The 21,588-nt window shown below is 40.2% G+C and overlaps 1 protein-coding gene across 1 annotated transcript in view; it reads right to left on the bottom strand.

The window, feature by feature from the left end:
- Positions 1-21,588, bottom strand: part of DCDC1 (doublecortin domain containing 1) — a 469,848-nt gene that overhangs the window by 81,979 nt on the left and 366,281 nt on the right. Inside the window, exon 18 of the mRNA XM_075547690.1 lies at positions 7,138-7,261. Coding sequence (XP_075403805.1) covers positions 7,138-7,261 — 124 coding nt within the window. The remainder of the gene's footprint in view (positions 1-7,137; positions 7,262-21,588) is intronic.

Genomic DNA, 21,588 nt, shown 5'->3' with positions numbered 1-21,588 from the left:
CTTTCCTGAATTTAAAACATTCATGATTCCCTGGTTCTGTTCGCACAACTGCCTCTTGATCCATGTACAAGTTCCTCATAGGATTATGAAGTGCTCTGGATTCCTATTCTTCTCAAAGCTACCCATAGTTTGTTAGGATCTACACAGTTGAATGCCTTGGCACAGCCAGTAAAACACAAGTAAATGTCTTGCTGGTATTCTCGCTTCGAGCCAAGATCCATCTGACATCAACAATGATGTCCTTGTCTGCATCCTCTTTTGAGTCTCGCCTGAACCTCTGGCAGCTCCTTGCCAATGTACTTTTGCAACTATTGTTGGATGATCTACAGCAAAATTATACTTGCACATGATAGTAAAGATATTACTTTTATAATTTATACATTCTGTTGGGTTACCTTTCTTTGGAATGGATCATGTGATAGTTAAAGTTTATTGTGCCAACCTGACCAATGATCCCACACGTGGGATTAACTGAAGGGCAATTCATTAAAGGGCGGAGGGATAAATGTCTTGGTGAGCTGCACCTGTCTTGTCGCATTTTCTGATGGTCAGACCTGTGTGCGGCTGCCTTAGTTAGTTCTCTGCCTCAGCTGGCAAGGCTCACTTCCTGTGAGACATGGACCTACCCTGATGCAGCTCTGGGTGTCGGCGAAGCTGCATGGAGACCCATTCCAGTGCTGAGATGCTTACATTACATGCTCACTGATTTGGCTTTCCTACTGCATTTGGCATCATTGTGTGTGTTTAGAGATTGAGGAGGACTTTGTAGATCGGTGTCAGTCATATGGGTTAGTGTCAGACTTAGGGGCTTGGACAGCACTAGGTTGGGATGCTTTCAAAATGTACACTTTCTCTCTTATAAAATATGAGTGTCCATGAATTTTGTTTCTCTAGTCTACCTAGACTAACACAGATCTCTTCTAGTCAGTTGGCCAAGGACCTGTCATCCAAATTTCTTGGCCGAGACCAGTCAGTGCTTCATCAACTTGTTATAGATTTCAATGGGTATTCTATCGACTCCCGGAGCCTTGTTTTTGACTAATCCTTTCAAAAGTGCAGCTTGAAACGTCTTTCTTCAGCACCATTGCTTCTTACTTGTGTGTTACCTCCTGAAGTGGTGGAATGTCGCCTACATCTTTTTGGTACAATGACTTTGCGCATTCTTTCCATCTTCTTTTGATACTTCATGCATCAGCCAACATTTTCCCATAGATTCTTTGAATATTGCAACTTGAAACTTGAAGTTTTTCTTCCGTTCTTTTAGTTTAAGATATGTGGAACATGTTCTTCCTATTTTGCTTTCTAACTCTATGTCTTTGCACATTTTATTAGAGTATTTTACTTTGTCTTCTTGAGCTACCCTTTGAAAATTTCTATTGAGCTCTTTGACTTCATCATTTCTTCCATTTGCCTGAGCAATGCAATGATTAATAAGTTTCAGAGCCTCCTCTGATGTCCATTTTGGTCTTTCCTTTCTTTCTTGTCTTTTTAATGAATTTTTGCTTTCTTCATGAATGATGTTCTTGATCCCACCTCCCAGCTCATCAGGCCTTCTGTCATTAGTGGTCAATGCAGCAAATCTGTTTTTAATATATTCTTAAAATCCAGATGCAATAGACTCAAGGTCACATTTTGGCTCGTGTGCACTTGTTTTAATTTTCTTCAGCTTAAACTTACATATGAGCAATTGATGGTCTGTCCTGCCATGAGCCCCTTACCTGGTTTTGACTGCTGATATTGCGCTTCTCCATCACCTTTTCCCACAGAATTAGTCAATTTGATTTCTGTGTATTCAATTTGGACAATTTGTACTGTTGAAGTTGTTGATCTTGCATAATTCAATCATGTGATCTCCAGCTTCATTTCTATCACTAACACTATATTTTCCAACTACCGTTCCTTCCTCTTTGTTTCCAACCTTTGCATTATAATCACCAATAATCATCAACACATCTTCATTGTTCATATGATCAATTTCCTAATAAAGAGGTGATAGAATTGCTCAATTTCTTCATCACCAGCTTTTGTGATTGATGTAATATAATAGTTGCATTGACTGAATTTCCTTGAAGGCAGAGAGATATAATCCCAGCACAGACAGCACTGTACTACAGGATTGATTTGGAAATATCCCTTTTGACGGTGCATGCAGTGTCATTCCTCTTGATGTGTCATTCCTGGCATAGTCAATCATATGACTTTCTGATTCAAAATGGTCAATAAATCCATTTCAGTTCACCAAGGCCTGGTAGATCAAATGCTATGGTTGCCACTCCAATTTTGATCACTGCCAATGTCCTAGATTCATACTTCAGAGATTCCTATCTCTGATCTTTAGCTATCCTTGTAGCTATTTCTCCTTACCTTGTGTAAACACCCCATTCCCACAGGCACCGTGGCCTAGTCCAGCCCAGCGTTTTATAGTCCCACCAATAAACAGGAAGAATCCAGTCTCTCAGTCCCCTTTCCAGCATTCGTAGTTTTCTGGTTTTTTTGAACTTTGCTATCAATGCTAGGGTGAGGTGTTATTGGTTTGCTTTGCATTTCTCGTGTAACTAATGATCACGTACATTCCGTCATGTACTTATTGGCTGTGTTAATGGGCTTCTTTGTTGAACTGTTTGTTCATGTCCTATACTCATTTTTGCTTGGGTCCTTTGTCTTTTTCTTGTTGAGGTGTTGAACTTGTCTATAGGTTTTAGAGATTAATTCCTGTGTGACATGTCATTGCCAAAAATGTCTCCCCAGTCTAGGGAGTTCTCAGTGAACTCTTTTGGTGAAGTCTTTAGATGCACATAAATGCCTAGTTTTCAGGAGGTTCCAGTCATCTATTTTGTGTTCTTGTAGATGTGCTTTTCTGTTGTATTTGATAGTATGTTTTGCCATGTTTAGGGTCCCTAAGATTGTCCCTAATTCTTCACTGATGATCTTTACAGTTCTAGGTTTTACAATTAGGTCTTTAATCCATCTTAAGCTCATTTTTGTATATAATAGAAAGTATATTACAACTGGGGATCCAGTTTTATAGCACCGTGTGTTGTAGATACTATGGGTTTTAGCCATTTGTCAAAAATCAGTTTTCTGTAAGTGGATGAATTTACTTCTGGATTCTTAATCCATTTCATTGGTCTATATGTCTACCTGGATATAAGTCCCACGATGTTTCGATTATTGTGGCGATGCAGTAGGTTTTAAGATCAGGACGTGAAAGGCCTCTCGCTTTGTTCTGCGTCAGTAGTACTTTGTTTATCCTGGGTTTGTTTCCTTTCCATATAAAGGTGGCTATTAGTTTTTGCATCCTTAAAGAATTATGTTGGGATTGAGACCCAGCTTTCATTATATTTATAGATCATTTGGGTAGTACTGACATTTTCACAATGGTAAATCTTCCTATTGATGGTTATGGTATGTTTTTCCATTTACGTAGGTTTCTTTTGGTTTATTGTAATGTTTTGTAGTTTGCTTTGTATAAGCCTTTTGTTCTCTTGTTAGGTTTATTCCTAAGTATTTTATTGATTATGGGCAGCTATTTTAAATAACAATGTCTTATTTTTGCTTTTTGAGCTCTCTATTGGTATAAAGAAATCCAAGTGATTTTTGAATATTCTTCTTGAATTCTACCAAGTTGCTAAACTTTTCAACTAGGCCCAACTATTTTCTTATCCAATTTTTGGGTTTTTCTATGTGCAGAATCATATCATCCAAAAGTAGGGAGAGCTTTACCTATTCGTTGTCAATTCACATCCTTTTGATTCCTCTTTGTTGCCTGACACCTCTGGCTAAGATTCCCAGCATGATGTTAAATAAGAGTAGTTACAGAGGCCATCTTTCCGTTCTTTCTGTTGGCAAGGGGAATGGTCTCAGTTTCTCTCTACTGAATGAGATCTTGGTCTTTGACTTCACACCTATGCCCTTTATTAGGTTGAAGAACCCCCCTCCCCCTATTTTCTTTCCTTTTTAAAATCAAGAATAGGTGTTGGACTTTGTCAAATTCCCTTTCTGCGGCAATTTATATGATCGTGTAGTCCTTTTATTTAAATGATGGATTTTATTGATTGTTTTTAACAATAAAACGTTTTTTAAAGGGATAAATAGGACTCATTGTTGCTGTTAGGTGCAGCTGATTTGGTTCCAACTCCTGGCAGCCTTATGTATTACGTATCAAAACATGGCCTCTCCCTGCACCATCCTCACAATTGTTCTTATGCGTGAGTCCATTGTTGAAGCCACTCTGTCAATCCATCTTATCAAGGGTCTTCCTGTTTGTCACTGCCCTTGTACCAAGATTTATGTCCTTTTCCGGTACTGGTCACTACTGTTAACATGTCCAAAGCATGTGAGATGAAGTGTCGCCATCCTTGCCTGTAAAGGTCATATGGTTGCCTGTCTTCCAAGACAGATTTGTTTGTTCTTTGGGAGGTGTATGGCACTTTCACAAGTACTGATTCTTCTCTGGTCTTTCTTGGACTCTTCGACTGAGTCATTTCAAAATATGAGAAGGCTTTTAAAAGCTCATGGAAAACAATTCCTTCATCTTATAAATCTTTTTTTCCCCATAAACTTTCGAAACCTCTTTGCATGTGGTCAGTTTAGCTAAGTTTTGTCTTCACTTCTTTTTTAAAAAAAAACATTTTATTAGGGGCTCAGACAACTCTTATCACAATCCATACATATACATACATCAATTGTATAAAGCACATCCATACATTCCCTGCCCCAATCATTCTCAAAGCATTTGCTCTCCACTTAAGCCCCTTGCATCAGGTCCTCTTCCTTTTTCCTCTCCCTCCCCTTTCCCCCCTCCCTCTGTCTTCACTTTTTCCTTCCACAAAAGAAGTTAAGAATTTTGTTGGGTTATAATGACTTATTCATTCCATCTAAAAACTATCGTTCTGTTTCAATGAAAAGAGAACTTAGATGCCATCCATATTTATTCCTAAAATCATTTAGCTGTCCAAAAATTCCAGATCATCAGCAGAAATGGTAATTTTTAAAAGGTAACTGTTAAAAAGAATTTTGTTTATTTAGATTTCCTAATGTAATTTAACATGTGACATTTAAATCCTTAGTTAACTGAAGTATTTCACTCTTACAGGCAAACATATGTAAGCATCACATTTGTACAACTTGTAGTGATTGTATTTTTTCTCTACAGCCCTATAACTGAAGAACCTTTTTCACGAGGCATACCTGTGTGCCTCTCATCCTGTTATTGTTGCTATTGGGTGCCATCGAGTTGGTGACAACCCATGATGACCATGTGCACAGCCGGATGAGACACTGCTCGGTTCGGTGCCACCCTCACAATTGTTCTCATGGTTGAGCCCGTTGCTGCAATCAGGGTCTCAATCCATCTCCTTGGAGGCCTTCCTCTCTCGCTGCCCTCTATTTTACCAAGCACAATGTCCATATCCAGGGCCTGTCACTCCCGACAACATGTCCAAAGTAAGTAAGAAGAAATCTCGCCATTCTAACCTCTAAGAAACACTCTGGCTGTACTTCTCCCAAGACAGATTTGCTTGTACTTTTGGCAGTCTATGACAGTTTCAATATTCTTCTCCAGCACCACAATTCAAATGCATCGATTCTTCTTTGATCTTCCTTATTCAATGCCCAAATTCCACATCATATGAGACAATGGAAAATAGCATGGCTCAGTTCAAGTGCACCTTAGTCCTCAAAGTAATGTCCTTACTTTTCAATACTTTAGACATTTTGTGTAGCAAATTTATCCAATGCAATGATTTGTTTGATCTCTTCACTTCTGCTTCCATGAGCATTGACTGTGTATTGAAGTAAAACATAATCCTTGACATATATCCAACCCTTTCTTAATACATCCGGATCCTACTTGTTGGTCCAATTGCGAGGATTTGGTTCCTGTTTACACTGAGTTGTCATCCATACTAAAGGCTGCACTTCTTGATTTTCATCAGCCTGGAGTCCTCCTGGCTGCTAATCACAGGTTGCTAATAAGCCTTCCTCTGATGCTGATGGTGCATTCTTCTTCATAGAATCCCATTGGGGTGTGGGAAACGATGATCCAGTTAGATGTGTCTGCCAATTTAAACAGCTTTGGGGTTGTTAGTTCTATCTTTTTGGAGACACAGTCAATAAACTAAAGTTTCAGACATCTCATTAGAACTGTTGTGTCCTTTTAAGGATGTGCCCTTTCTTCTTGTACATTATGCAGGCATTGGTGAAAGTTAAATGACAACATCCTTTTAACCAATGAGCTACATGTGGGTGCTTATGTGATCCTGAGTCTCACAGGTCTCTGAGAATAACCTCCCTTCCCCCATTGACTCTGGGCAACCTGCTGATATGTGCTCACAACCAGTAGAAGAGTAAGCTCTCCTCTGTGGTTTCTGTGTTGCAGCCTCTATCTTTCCTAATGTCTGGAGATAAATCTACAATTATTGTAACTCACAATTTTTTTTTAGCTCATGCTGGGTCTACTTATCTCCTCTTTTTTTCTCATTACCTCACTCTTGACTCCATGTTGTCGCTCCAAAGTGCTGCAAATGCTGAGTCTCAGACACGTAATTCATCCAGCCAGAAGCTCGCTCTGCATACCCACAGCCTCTCTTACTTTGTTTTTCTATTCATATTTAAATTTATTTATTTATTTTTAAGATGATTTTATTGGGGGCTCTTACATATCTTATAACAATCCATAGATCAATTTGTATCAAGCACATTTGTCCATAGGTTGCCATCATTAAGCCTCTCCTACTTTGAAGAACATTTCTCTTGCTTTCTAGATCGGTACATCTCTACGGTCTAAATGTAAGGCCTCTCTGGGGTTCTAGACAATGATTTTTGGTTTGATAATCTTCCCTTAATGCACTGATAGTAAGGCCAGAATTTATGGCAAAATAAGTAGGTTGATTTAACTTTTCATAGTAACCCATACAAAACTCTGGATACAATGCATTATCTTCAAGGCAATCAAGAAGACATGCCATCGGCCCACAGAAGAAAGCAGAGTGCTGGAAACAGACTCTATCGTGAGGACATTTGCTAACCCCAACCGATTTGTGTTTCTGCTTCCAGGGCTATGTAGAAGAAGAGCACAACAAGCAAACCCCAGAGCCTTAAGTAGCTACAACCACCTCTTGTTTTAAGTGATACAACCTCATTAAGTTGGCCACTGGGAAGGACTGGCCACATATAGTTAAGCTTGTTCCACAAAGGATTTTCAACTTTGGAATGTTTCCACTGGCTTGGCTTACTGGTCCCTTCGTGTTTTATGGCCCACCTGAAACAAAGTAAGGGATAGAAAGGAAAAAGGATTTAGTAAAGTCAAATATCATTTTAAAAGTCGGCAAACAGTTTGAATTATAATCCCCAAAGCAATAATTTGTGGGCAATAGAAAAGAGAATGCACTTAAAAATGAAGGAACTGTTTTCCAGACATATTTAAACATGCTTATATGAGGCAATTTTGTCAAAATTACACTAAACAATGTAATCTGAAGCAAAGAGAAAGGTAAAATAGCAGTCATGTTATAATGATGATGATGATGATATAAATTGTAATACTACCATAGACAAAAAGATGCTAAGCAAAACTATGTAGACATCCAAAAAGAAGCTGGCATAAATATAATTATTATGTAAAACATGACTACACAACCAAAGATTATGAACTAAAGCTAAAAAAATATTTCAAGTAAAAAATGAGAACATAAGATATCTGGGGCCATAATGCTAACACATTTAAGTGTGATCATTTTTTCTTTTTTTTTCTTTTTTTCTGACAGTGTCTCTAAGGCTGTCAATCATCAGTCCGGAAGCAGAAGGCCCTGTCTTTCTTCCTGGCGGAGTCAGCTGAGTATTTATCCACTGCCCCACCAGGGTTCCCATTCCTGATAACGTCGTAAGGCAAATTATTAAACTACCGCAACCTCAGTCTTGTCCTAGGTTCCATCACTTCTGTCCTCAAATACTGAAGGCCCACCTCTGCTACTGCCTGTGGAAAGTCAACTACTGAAACACAAACCTGTCCCTGGGGAAGTTCATCTACCTAAGAGAGCAAGACACGCCTGGAAAACAAGCCACCACCACAAAGCAATACTTGATTTAGTGCCAGCAAAGAGATGCTGTGAAAGGGCTAGAACACCTGGCAGACTCCCTATGGCTAGGGAAAGAATTTGGCCAGGCGGAAAAGGGGTGGGAAGGAGCAAGCACTTCCAAGACTGGAGAGCAAGGCAAAACATGCTAAGTAACGGATAACTTCTGATTCCGTTCCCCGAGTACCACGCCACCGCCTTTTACCTGGCCCTCCTCTGAATTTCTTCCCAAACCTTTTAGATCCGTGGTTATCTAAAGTGTGGTCCTTAGGCCAGCAGGATCTGCAAATATCTGGGAACTTGAAATACAAATTTTGATTGACCCACCGCCCACCCGAGTCGGAAAGTGGGGGGATGTGGCCGCAATCTTGGTTTTAACAAGTCCTTCCTTCAGGTGATTCCGGTACGCATCAATTTGAAAACCACTCCCCTAGGACTACCTACGAAGAGCAGTCTTCCCTCTGCACAGGAGTGCAGCCGTTCCATGCAGGAGAAAGATGAAGCTTATGTGCTCCTGTAAAGATTTACAGCCTAGGAAAGAACTATTTAGGGTCACTATGAGTTGGAATCAACTCGATGGAAGTGAATCTTTCTTCCTTGTTGTTGTGTTAAGGGTGTAGGGAACTTTTTGAGGTGCCTCGATGATGCAGTGGTTAAGTGCTCAGACTGCTCAACTAAAAAGTTAACAGTCCAAACCACCCAGCTGCTCTACAGCAGAAAGATGGAGCAGTCTGCTTCCTTAAAGATTTCCAGTCTTGGAAATCCTATGGGGCAGATCTACTCAGTCGTATGGTGCTGCAATTAGTTGGCATCAACTCAAAGGCAATGGATTTTGGAACATTTTTGACCAGTGAGGGATAAATGATAGATCCAATAGGTCAATTCTTCCTCCTTCCGATGAACTGAGATCATTCTGCATTGTTTTTCTGGGAGATGTCTCAAGTAGTCAACCAAGAAATCAATTGTAACGGCTTGATTGTATAAGAACCAAGACTACACTGCCTGAAGATGTGCCTTGAGAGATCCAAGAGGCTATCCCCTTGGATTAAGGAGATGGGTCCCCTGGCGTGGTGGCCTCTCACATTTGTAAGTAGCTTCTTGGGTAGGTCGGTGGCACAAATTCACTCACCACTCCTCTGGTGAAGGATGAGAGTCTGTTTTCGTGGTACAGATTAAGAAACCATAAGGAACCATTCTACTCTGTGCTATAAGGTCATTATGAGTGGGTATCAACTTAATGGCAGTGGTTTTCGTTTTTGTTTTTGCAGGGAAGGTAGAATATTTCTACCGATTTAGGGAAGCTTCGGAATACTCTGGTCACCCTTGCTTCCTCATGCCCATAAGTCAGCCATGAATAAAGGAGTTATCCCATTGATTAGGACATTTTTCTTGATTATTATGAGCAGTTAAATTTGCTCCTACACAAGGGAGAGGGAAAAGTCTGAAACTCAGGACTTTAGGGTATCTTTTGGTGTGTCTATGCTCAGCGAAAAGATCAAATAGGCAATTGTAGCAACCACGAAGTGAAAGGGCAAGCTAATCAAGGGCTGAGCCCTATCAGGGACTTCAGACTATCTAACGTGCTGGTCAAGAGGAATAGCAACCTAGACTGGCCAGAAAAGGAGGAAGGGGATGCAAATCACTTAGTCTCAGGACCAGTTGTCACAGTGAGCACTGAGGCTGGGTTTGCAACTCCTTTCAAGTCATTTTAAAAGAAGGAGACAGGTTACGACCTTGAAGTACTGGATAGTTACCTTCCCCTGTAAGGAAGAACTGAGGGGTGTGTGTGTGTGTGTGTGTGTGTGTGTGTGTGTGTGTGTGTAATTGGGAGCTCTTATGGATATGGATAGCATAACAACCCATCGTTCAATTAGATCAAGCATGATTGTACAATTGCTGCCACCATCATTTTCAAAACATTTTCTTTCTTCTTAAACTTTTTGATATCAGCTCCCCTTTATCCCACCCCAAGGAACCTTTATTATCATATATATTGTGATAATTATTATTATCTTATCCAATGTATCCAGTCACCTAAAATTCTGTTATTTGTCCCCCTTGAGTGGTGTTATACTGTCATCATTACTATCAGTTCCCCTTCATCTTCATCCCCCCTCTCTTCCTGTACCCTCAGGGAATCATTACTCCCATTACTATTTCTGAAGGGTTTATCTATCTTGGCTTTCATGCATTGAACATTTTAGTTATACAAATTAACAGACACAGGTCTCAAAAGATTAACAAGGTAAAACTAAGACCGTAATAGTAAGGGGAGGAGATAATAAAGAGTTAGAGGATAGTTATGTGTTTCATCAGTGCTATACTGCACTCTAGATCTATCATCCCTTCCGTGTGGCCCTTCTGTGAAGGACTGTCCAACTGTCTTATAGGTGGGTTTAGGGTCTCCATTTTGTTAACTATCCTTCATGTCAATTTGATTGCTTGTTTTAAAATTTCTAATATCTATCATTCTAATACCGTGGAAGTGTATGATACTCACCTTCCCAACACAATAGCCGAAGACAAAATGAGTATAAGCAAATGTGGTGAAGAAAGATGATGGTGGCCACCTATCAAAAGATAAAGTGTCTGGGGCCTTAAAGGCTTGAAGTTAAACAAGTAGCCATCTAGCTGAGAAGCAACAAAGCCCACATGGAAGAAGCACACCAGCTTTCGTGATCATGAGGTGTCAATGGATGTCTTGTTCTTTATTTGGATATTTAAGGTGCAAGCTTATCTCAGTGCATAAGAGGTGGACTGTCCTAGGCCAGGCTTATGTGCCTCTCCAAATTCATTCAGTACATTTGCCTCCCTCGGTTCCATCTTCAGTGGAGATCTTAGCTACCACAGTTGTCATTTCATTTATTAACAGCACCAACCCGATCATCCATCACCAGAGAGTGGGCTGTCTTTGACGCATCCTCACTTACACCCACTGAATCAGGAGCCAGGGACTCTGCATTTTCTGGGTCTTACCAGACCTTTGGCTATTTCCGGTTTCCTATAAAATATGCATGACTGAAACTGGTTTCTGGCTTTCCGGTGACTGCATAGAAAGCTCCAGAGAGAACATTGACAGAATGGACACGTCACTAGCTGTCAACGCCTCCTAGGGAAAACTGAGTAATGAAAGCCTGCCGACAAGGATTCCAGAGGCAAGTCTGTTTCCCGTACTCAATAAGATACAGTGGTCCGTACAGGTCGGGTGGAAGACCAGCTCCGCAACTCCCACCTACGGTTGGATTTCTCTCCTACTTTCCTCCACTTGTGCTGACCTGAGATTGCACCTCCTAATAAAACCAAAGTGGATAAGCTTTACCCAGGCTATTATTTTAGAAGAACTGAGGGCTACTAGTGGTTATGATTTGGGCTGTGATCTGCTCGGTTGGCAGTTCAAAACCACTAGCAGTTTTGTGAGAGAGAGCCTGGGCTTTCTGCTCCCATAATCAGTCACAGTCTCAGAAACCCACAGAGAGGTCGCCATGAGTCAGCACTGAGTCCACGGCAGTGAGCTTGGATTTGGGAGGGCTAGAACACCAAAGAAAGGGGCATTAAGGGGAGATTAAATCTCAAGCCAACCATACACTGGGTATCTTCCATAAAGGTGTCTGTGTAAACGTTTATGATCTGTTGACAAGGAGGTTAAGTGTTGGAGATAAGACGCAAGCTTCACAATAAAGAATCTGAAAGACAATTTTAAGCATACAGGTGTGTACAATGTGGCTATCTTATATACAAACATGCTGTTGCTGGTAGGGGCCATCATGTTGGTGCATAAAGACCCTCTGGATAACAGAAAGAAACATTGCTTGTTCCTCTGCCATCCCCCAAATCATGTTTGTTTGAATTCATTGCTGCAGCGTCTCTGTCCATTCAGCCTGTTCGTCACTGACCCTTTATTTACTAATGTACTTCCGAGAGCTCGGTCCCTCCTGGTAACAGCTCAAGAGGCTTGAGATGAAGCGTTACCATTCTACCTTCGAAAGAGCATTCTGGCTGTACTTCTTTGAAAACAGATGTTCACATTCTTCTGGCGGTCCACAGTATAGCCAATATTCTTCAGCAGCAACATAATTCAAAAGCGCAATTCATATGAAAGTAGCATGGCTTAGATATTATGAATGCACACCACTTTTTAGTTTAGTCTCAAAGATCTCAAGGAAACATAGAGATTCCTACTTCTGGTGTGGTACCTGCATAACTTCAGCCCATCAAAGTGTCTCTAAAAGGACCTGGTAATATTCAACGTATGCCGTTGATAAACATTCATATAGCGCAAAAGCCAGAAGATGGCAGAGTTCTAGCACAGCGTGATATTTTAAGTAAAATAAAGAAGACCTCCTACTACTCTCACAGTGAAAAGCTGGTAGACCTGTAACCTAAATGTCAGGCCCAGTTACAATCACAGCACGTCTGTGCAACATCAATTAGAACTTTACATCAGTAGATTCTGAAAGCATAATTCCTAAATGCCAGCACTAGGTGGAGACAGTGGTTCACGCAATGTGTTCGAGCTGATTTCCATCCTCGGGGAACTCACTTCTATTTAATTCCTTCTCTTCAGTATGGAAAGAAACCTTCCACACTAATTGGCATTTTTAATCAAAATCTTACATAAAACAAAATATCTCAGACTTTGCTAGGGCCTAGTTGAAAACACACATCCCGCAAGGTACCCACATAGATTCTAAACCAATTTCACTTATTTAAAATGGTGAAATTTTAAAATGGCTTTGAACCTTATACTAGGGGTATAATATTTTAGGAAGCTTTATGAGCATCAATCCTTATGATTATGGGTTTGACCAATGTCTCTGATCCCAGACCAAAAAAAAAAACAACAACAAAAACTCACTGCCATCAAGTCAATGCCAACTCACAGTGACCCTTTAGGACAGGGTGGAATTGTCCCGATGAGTTTCCAAGATTGTAACTGTTTACAGCAGTAGGAAGCCCTGTAGTACTGCTGAGGAGGGATTGGTGCTTTAGAACTTCTGACTTTGCAGTTAGCAACTTCACTTGTAACCACTATACCACTACGGTTCCTAAAAGATTTAAAAGGGTTTTTTTATATACATTATCAGTGAGGGGGAGGCGGGGGGCGGGTGCATAAAAGGGAGCTGATGTCAAAGAGTTCAGGAAGGAAGAGAATGTTTTGAAACTGATGGTGGCAGCAGTTGTGCAACGCTGCTGGATGTGATTGAGCTATGGAACGATAGGATATCTGTATTAAATATATGTATATAATTGTATTGGGAGTTAATTTTCCATCTTTTTTTTAAAAATCCCTAAATGTTTGGAAATCAAAACTTTGCAAACATTTAGGGATTAAAAAAAATGGAAAATATAGTACCATTCATCAACATTGTGTTTGACAGATATTTCCTCTCCTAAAAAAACCTGAAGTCCAGAATTAACCATATAAATTTCCAACTGATTGAAGAAGTCACAGTTTCCCTAGAATACTCTATTTCCACAAAGGGAAAACACAGACACTACGTTGGCATTGTGTCAGGCTATGAGGAGTTGACTGCCTGGACCGCAGTGCTCCCCTCTTGAAAATCCTTCTCTGCAAAATACCCCTCACTCTTCAAAGTCAAGGGGTAAATTTAAACCAATTTACATGTGTCCTGGAATCAGTAAGTAGGTGCAAACATTTAACGCGCTCAGGTGCCAATGGCTAATGCACGTGGCTGCGAACAGAAGCCACGCTGAGGCGTGTCTGAAGAAAGACCTGCAATCTACCTTTCAAACATCCGCGAGAACCCTCTGGAGACCCACTGTACAAACATAGAGGCTTATCGCGAGTCAGTCAACTCAACAGAAACTAGTTCTGCTTTGCTTTTAAATACACCCTGGTTTAAGAGACAGAGTCTTTTACATAGTCTTCCGGACACAATTATATTGTCCCCAACAGTAAGATATAATTTGTATCTGAAACCATAAATAACAAATATTCTTACAAACTCCAACCCAGATCAGCAGTCTCTGGAAACCAAGCTGATAGTGAACAGATTCGCATCCCCTTTCTGGCAAAGGAGCCCGGGGGCGGTGTGGTCATGCTTTGGTTGCTCCAGGAGAGCAAGGAGTTACAGTCTGAGAAATCCACAGGAGCAGGTCTCCTCTGTCCTACAGTGTCAGTCATGAGTGGGCATCGACTTGATGGCAGTGAGTCTTGCGGATTTGGACTGTCATAGAGAAGCTTTTGGACTCTTTGCTCTACTGTAGGGACCATTTATTTATTTACCTGGCTTTTTTCACCTTTTAACTTTCTCTAATACACAAGAACAGACAGCTTAGAACTCAGCTCCAATTAATTGGAAATTGGTTAGTTCCTTGTGCAAGCAGTGAACAGGGTGGTACTTACAAAGCACAGTAACAGGCATTCATTTTGAAAAATTGGTAATCAGTTTAAGTCTGACTTCAAGCACCTCATCTCTGAAAATACAATCATTAAAAGAATAGATTTAAATAATTTTTAAAAAGCTGTATACAGAAATACAACTGCTTTTTTCTATGGAATTTAGTAATGATCCAACAGATTCCTGAAGATCAGAAATACATTGAAGCTTTGTAAGATACTAGCCCTCTGGGCAGGAAGAAATCATTCCAAATCAAGAATCAGGTACACAAGGCGATGGTGATGTTATATACTGTACATGGTTTAAAAGATTTAATGCGAGCATTTGAAAATTTTCACCTATCCAATATCACTCTTAGGGCTTTGACTAGTACCACTGTATAGAATGCTATAGATTATAGCTATTTTACAATGTACATGAATATTAAAGGGGGATGTTCTCATTTATATAAATATTTTTAATGTTTAAGTTTTTAAAATAACTTTATCCTAAGAGAAAGCACTTGGCTGCTAACTGCTAGCTATATTGGCAGTTTCAGTGTACCCCAAAGTGCTTGGAAGAGAGCCCACTCTTGAAAACCAGTCTCAGAAAACCATGGGACCACAACTCCATTCACACTCGCTTAGGCTTCCAATGCGTTAGGATCAATTCAAAGGTAACCGATGTTTTCACCCCAAGAAAACAAGACACTGTGGTTGAAAGCATTATTAATTTATACACAAAGACCAAAATCAGTTTTGCATATTAAATGCTATTCTACATTATTCCTAGAAACGTTTTCACAATTGAAGGCTATTTTCCAGTTGCAATTTATCTATCTTATTATAATCTTCTCTGCATTATCTGTGTATTTTTTCTGTGCATATTTTTATAACTAGAAAATTACATAAAACTGAGTATACATTTTAATGGCAAAGAAAAGCCTACAAGCAAGAACTCCATGCTGTGTTTCCATCTTGCATACCTCAAGGGATTTCTAAGAATGACAAATCCCACTAATTCCAATGAAACATATTATCTTAGAAATGTTGCTTCACGTTACACTTACTCCTCACATGTACATGCGTTCATTAGGTGACACTTCATATTTATAACAATGGTTGTAAATCTAACTGTTGCACAGAAGGCAGGTGACTATGGGAGGAACAAGACTCCAGGAGGTGGAGGAATGCCAATTGAGACACTTCAACCAACGGACCCAATGAGGTCAGCACTCGCTCAACTATGCTAAAATACTTAGAAGACAAGCACTTGGCCAGCTGTTTGTGCCTCGTCCAAAGACAGGTGATGCAATGGAAGGTGGAAACTATCAAATAATATCATGAGTATCACATTCAAGCAAAATGTTGCTGAAGATCATTGGTAAATGTTGCAGCAGTACATCGACAGGGTGCTGTGAGGAATTCGAGTTAGATTCAGAAGAAGATTTGGAATGAGCAATATCATTATTAATGTTAGGCGGATTGGTGAAAGCAGAAAGATGCTTCTCGGTGTTTCATTAACTGTGTGGATAACATTGGGAAGAATGGAAATTCCAGGACATTTAATTGTGCTCCTGCAGACCTGTACATTGATCAAGAAAGTCTTTCAAATAGAACAAGGAACTACTCCGCGGTTTAAAATCAGGAAAGGTGTATGTCAAGGTTGTAGCCTTTCACCACACCTCTTCAGTCTGTATGCTAAGTAATTCGAGAAGCTGAACTATATGAAGGAGAATGTGGCCGAGTTGTCTACCAGTCTTGTAGTGTCACCACCTACCTATGAACTTTGATGTCAGAGTCAAGACCAAACTCACTGCTATCAGGTCAATTCTGACTCATGGTGACCCTTTCGGACAAGGTAGAACGGCCACTGAATTTCCAAGATTGCAACTCTTATCAGAATAGAAAACCTCCTCTCTCCCCCACAGAGAAACTGGTGGTTTCAAACCACTAACCTTGCAGTTAGAATCCCAACACGTGACCATCAAGCCTCCTATGTCAGTCAATACGTCTAAACATTCTGGAATCTCTTTGTAGCATTAATTTAACCTACACTCATTCGGATATCATTTTGGTTCTCTCCATTGTCCTCGGTTCTATCTTCCCTAGACCGAGCCTTCTCCTGTTTCCTCTGACATAACTCCGCCTTGCTCTCAAGTTCCGTGGCCACCGCCGATGCTCGCTTCAGCCCTACGTCTCATCACTGTCTCCATCAACTTCTGTCCTTCCTTCTTCTTGCTGCTCGTCACACACCAGGTAATCCGAGGTTTGCCTTGCTCCGAGTTCAAGAAGTATTTTTATAAGAGAGTTATTGAATTATAACTCTCTAAAAGTATTGGCATACGAATTTGGAGATTTTTGTCTCCATAGCTTCCCCTAGGGCGTGCAAAGTTCCAGGCACAACTTTGTGTGGGATCCTGCCTCTTTAATGTAATAATATAATACAATATGATCTGAAAATGTATCACAAAGCCATGTGATATACAGTTGTTCACCTATGATCATAGGAAAGTGGTATCTAGGTTTTGCTTCTCACTTGACGGATGCATGTGAATGTTATTCATAGAATCCCAATACATAGCCACGTTCAGAAACCATGTCTTTGTGTTCTTTAGGTCAAGTGAGCAATCCCTGATTGGTTTCCTACTTCTAATCCCAAGACATCTCAATATCATGTCTCTTTAGAACCTGATCATATGGATACAGCATACATCTTGCCTCTGCGTCCCCTACTACTCTGATAAATGATGCTGGCTTCACCTGCCTACTGTCCACGAGTACCAGTGTACATCAATGCTGTTAGTGCTCTCAACTGATGGTGAACCCATGCCATTCTTACTCAGAGTAGTCAAGATAATGTAATCAGAATTTGGTTTCGGGTCGTGTTAAATGTACTGCTCATAAATGCGTACTGTAATTACAGACCCAAACACTTCCATCCATGTTTCTCCTAAGCTCTTTAAGTCGTCATCACTGTGGTGTCCCTTGAATTTCTTAAGCTTTACTCATTTTCCCTCCCAGATGATCTCTTTTTTCTTCAGTGTCAGGTGGCCGTCCATCTACCATAGAAATAAGAATAGGAGGGGGACCAGTGGACTGAGTGAGACCCGTCTCATATGCACAACATGTCCACTGCTCCAGACTTTTGAGATTAAACTTCTATTGTTTCAAATCACCTAATGGGTAAGTAATTTGTTACAGCGCCAAAAGGATTAATACATAATCCTCCAAATAAATTATAATCCATTTATATCGAAATTTTATGCCTTGCCTTTCTTAAACAAGCATGTAATATTTATATTGTGGTTTTATGATCATGCCTTTCATAATCATCATGCTTGGTAACTACATAAAAATCCATATAACAAATATGCCATGATGCTTCAAAATTTTCATAGAAAATTCCATCATCCATTTATTAATTTTCCCCACAAATTTATCAAAGCCCCCTTGTCTAACATGGATTACTCAATCAAACCCTTCTTATTAAGGGGTGTCCACTAGATAGGAAACTCCATAAGGATTTTTGTTGGTTCTCTTTCAGTGTGTCCTCAGTGACTAGAACAGTGTTTTGCACAGAGTTTATACCCAATAAATAGTGATTCAAATGCAACCCCTGAGTCCAGGCAACTGGGCACCCTGCCTTGGTTCTCACTTTAGCCCCACTTTGCTCCAGTGGGCACAGAATCACAGGTTACCTCAGCCCATGCGCCTCTTCCCACTCAATAGATAATTACTGGCAACTTCAGGGCTCTTGTCAAAACAGTTCCAAACTTGCTTTCAGGTACTGACTGGAGCTTGCTCCTTCCCAGGTCCGCTTTCCAGAGACAGATCAAGTTGCTAGTACTAAAATATGGCCAAGGTTCTGCTCCGTGTCTGATTACCTAGCAGGGTGCAGCAGAGGTCGGGCTTAGGCACTGTGGTGCTGCTTGGCCAGTCTGGAGATGCATGGTGCTACTGAGTAGGTGGCGCTGTACAGCAAAGGTGGATGTGCCCTTGGCTATAGCCCATCCAGCCTTACTCACACGGTTCCTATTGAGAGCCTCTGTATATGCTTCCATCACAGTGCTGCAAATTTTAGGAGAAGTTACTGAGAAATGAATGAACGGATGAATGAATGGGTAAAAATAATGTCCTTAAGTGAACCAATGAAATATCCCAGGGAAATAAAAATGAATGATAAGCCACTGACTTTCCCAAGGTTCTATTACTAGCCAGCCAATGTTGTAAAGTTGGAAATGATCTCTTTGGAAGTTTTTATTCATCCTTCTCATAACTAACCACCTTGTCCAGAAAAACAAAAAGAAACGCAGTAACTGCAACCGTTGGTTCCAAAATTACTTGGAAAAGGCCAAAGAAACTAATTCTTTAAGCCTCAGTCTGAAAATGGCCTAAAACATAAAGCTTTAAAATAAAATTCTTATTCAAATGAAATTTTAAAATGTGAGTACAACATGCTCATCCAAACTCAAAATAAATTCAAGCTTCAACTGTCGAAAGGAAATTCTAAATTCAAAATCAAAGCACTGCTCTCTTGTGGGAATGCCACCTGGCACACAGAGGCGCCCACTCGGCATTGGTCAGCAGAGTGGAGAGTGGTTAGGAGCAGGCATCCCGAGGCCATCTCCTGGGGTAGATCTTGGCTTCCCCACAGAGTAGAGGGTGTATTCATCTTGGGCTCACAAGGCTACCTACAGCAGACGGTTGTGATAAAGATTAAACACCTCGTTATCTGTAAAGTGGATGGATCAGTGTCTGACTCAAAGTACTCTGGCCATGCTTGCTAAATAATACAAACAGCGTGGGACCCTAGTGCCAGCTAGTCTTATAAACTAGGTTTCATTGGATCACAAAAATAGACCACATCTCTTGGTGTTGGTCAATTTAAACGTTAAAGGCTGTTCATTAAGCTAGCTACAAAGCAACGCTGGTAATAACAGTCGACTTCAAGCATCTCAAAATATTTTTAGCGTCTTTCTACAATTGACTTTGGTTAATGGGACATTAATTCAATGGGAATGTTGAAAGTCAGCAGGAGGAAAGACTGTTTTAACTGGGTCTTTCCTGGTTAATGAAGACGTGTTCAATGTCTCAATCACTTGAAATCCCTGTTAAAGTTACAGAGTAACAAGGAAGGAACTATCTCCATCTGGGCTCAGAGGCTGCCTGCAAACCTCACACTGAGAACATCAGCTCTGCTGGGAACCACAGCCAAGGAGAGCTCCCCAGAAATGAAGATAAGGGGATCACCCCTTCAGAAAGGAATAATAGGGCTTCTTACCCATTTTCCTGTGCAACCATGACATTGTGGATATGTATTCTAATTTAAGGAAATTTGGGGCCTTATTTTGCTGAAGAAAGCTAGCGTAAATACTGACAGAACACCAAAGGCAGTTCAAAACAGATCCATGTTTCAGGTTTCATCAATAGTTCTTCATCTACTTTCTGGAAAATCGGGGTTGCTATTATTTATTTTAATGTGTCTTTCCATGACATCTTCACATGTCAGTCAAAGTTACCCAAGACTGAACAAAACCCTTCAGATTTTAACCTTGCAACTGGAATGGGCTCCGTGAGTCGTTCAGCTGCGGTGTCCACAGCACAAGGAGATGGAGTCCACTTGGTCCCCCAAACTTCCCAACGTCACCTCTTTTATTTCCACCCAAGTCAGACTGATTTGAAAGATGCGCATTTGTTTGAAAATTAATAGCAACATTCTTTTGTTTCACTTGATGCAGCTCTAAAGCCCAAAGGAGCCTCAGAAACTAATTGCAGGCTTCTAATAAACACAAGGATGTAATGACGTATTTCACATGACTGGCTGTTGTTTGATTCCAAATAAATTGCAGATATTTTTCTGGTGTGATACTAAAACAATTACCGTTTTGCAAAAAAAAAAAAAGGATAATTAATCTGCAATTTTTCCACATTAGATCAGATATCTCGAAAGAGTGCCCACGGATTTGATAGTCTTCAGCTGCTGTGTATTTATTTTTCATTTTTCCCCTGATGTCCCGCCCCATCAGTGCTGACATTTAAATGAGTGAGTATTCAACACAAATGTGATCATTTGTCCAGCATCCAATGAGGCCCCACACTGAGATGATTGCTTCTGGGAGCCATCCATGGGTTCTCAAATAGGGGGGAAAAGCCAGGCAAAATTTTATCAATTTACATTTTTCTGTGATTAATTTTTATGCAAATAAGGGCCCGACCGTGCTCCCATCTCACCTGAATCATCCGGATCATCAAAGACAAATTGAGCATCACTTATTTAAAAAATAGGCTTTAAACTACTCTACAGCTGTGTTGGAAAATGCTAAGAGTGGGGCATGAACTACTCTAATACAACAGGCAAAGATAAGAAATGCCTTTTTGGTGCATTTGATATACAATGCCATAAACATGGAACTTAACAAAATAAAAAGCAGAGAGCGAGAAGGATGGCCTTTGCTTTGAACATATTCTGTTTCTGTAAATATTCAGCAATGAGAAAGACTTCCTCAATTTCTGCCCTTCCCATGAACTAAACTATATGGACCCTTACATACATGCCAACTTTCCATTGCTTCTGGCTAAGAAAGAAACAAAGTAAATATATTTGTGTGTGGCAAAGATGTTGCAAAACTGAATGACACATCTAAATCTGTTAGGGGATTTATGCTGTCAATTACTATGTTGCCTAAAATTGACCTCACACTTTTAGGTCTAGTCAACTTATTTCTGAGTTCATCTAAGCCCCACTAAAAGGGAGAACATTAGCCATTTTAAATAATTACATTGGATTTTCCCCCAAATGATTATATTCACCAGATTTTATGAAAGACAAAAATGGTGCTTTCCATGATATCTGGGCTCAAGTTAAGCAAATTATACCAATACAATGTAACAGCTCATAAGTGCCAAGTCAGCAGTAACTAAGATCAACTTTTTTTTAAAGGAAAACATATATTTTCTCACATTGTATCTTTTAAAAGTGTACTTAGAGTTTTGTAGACCTGACTCAGTTATCAAAATCTTCCCCGATGCCTCTCATTCTCTCACTCATGAAAATAATCACCAGAGCAGAAATAAATTGTTGACAATTCTCTGAGAATGGAAACAGACCACAGGGGGTAGAAATCTGGTTATCTGAATGGGCGATATAATCTAAGGTTCAACTAAGCTAAG

This window comes from Tenrec ecaudatus, chromosome 4 (genome assembly GCF_050624435.1).
Source record: "Tenrec ecaudatus isolate mTenEca1 chromosome 4, mTenEca1.hap1, whole genome shotgun sequence".
Classification (NCBI taxonomy): domain Eukaryota; kingdom Metazoa; phylum Chordata; class Mammalia; order Afrosoricida; family Tenrecidae; genus Tenrec; species Tenrec ecaudatus.
This window is presented reverse-complemented; position numbering and strand designations above follow the sequence as displayed.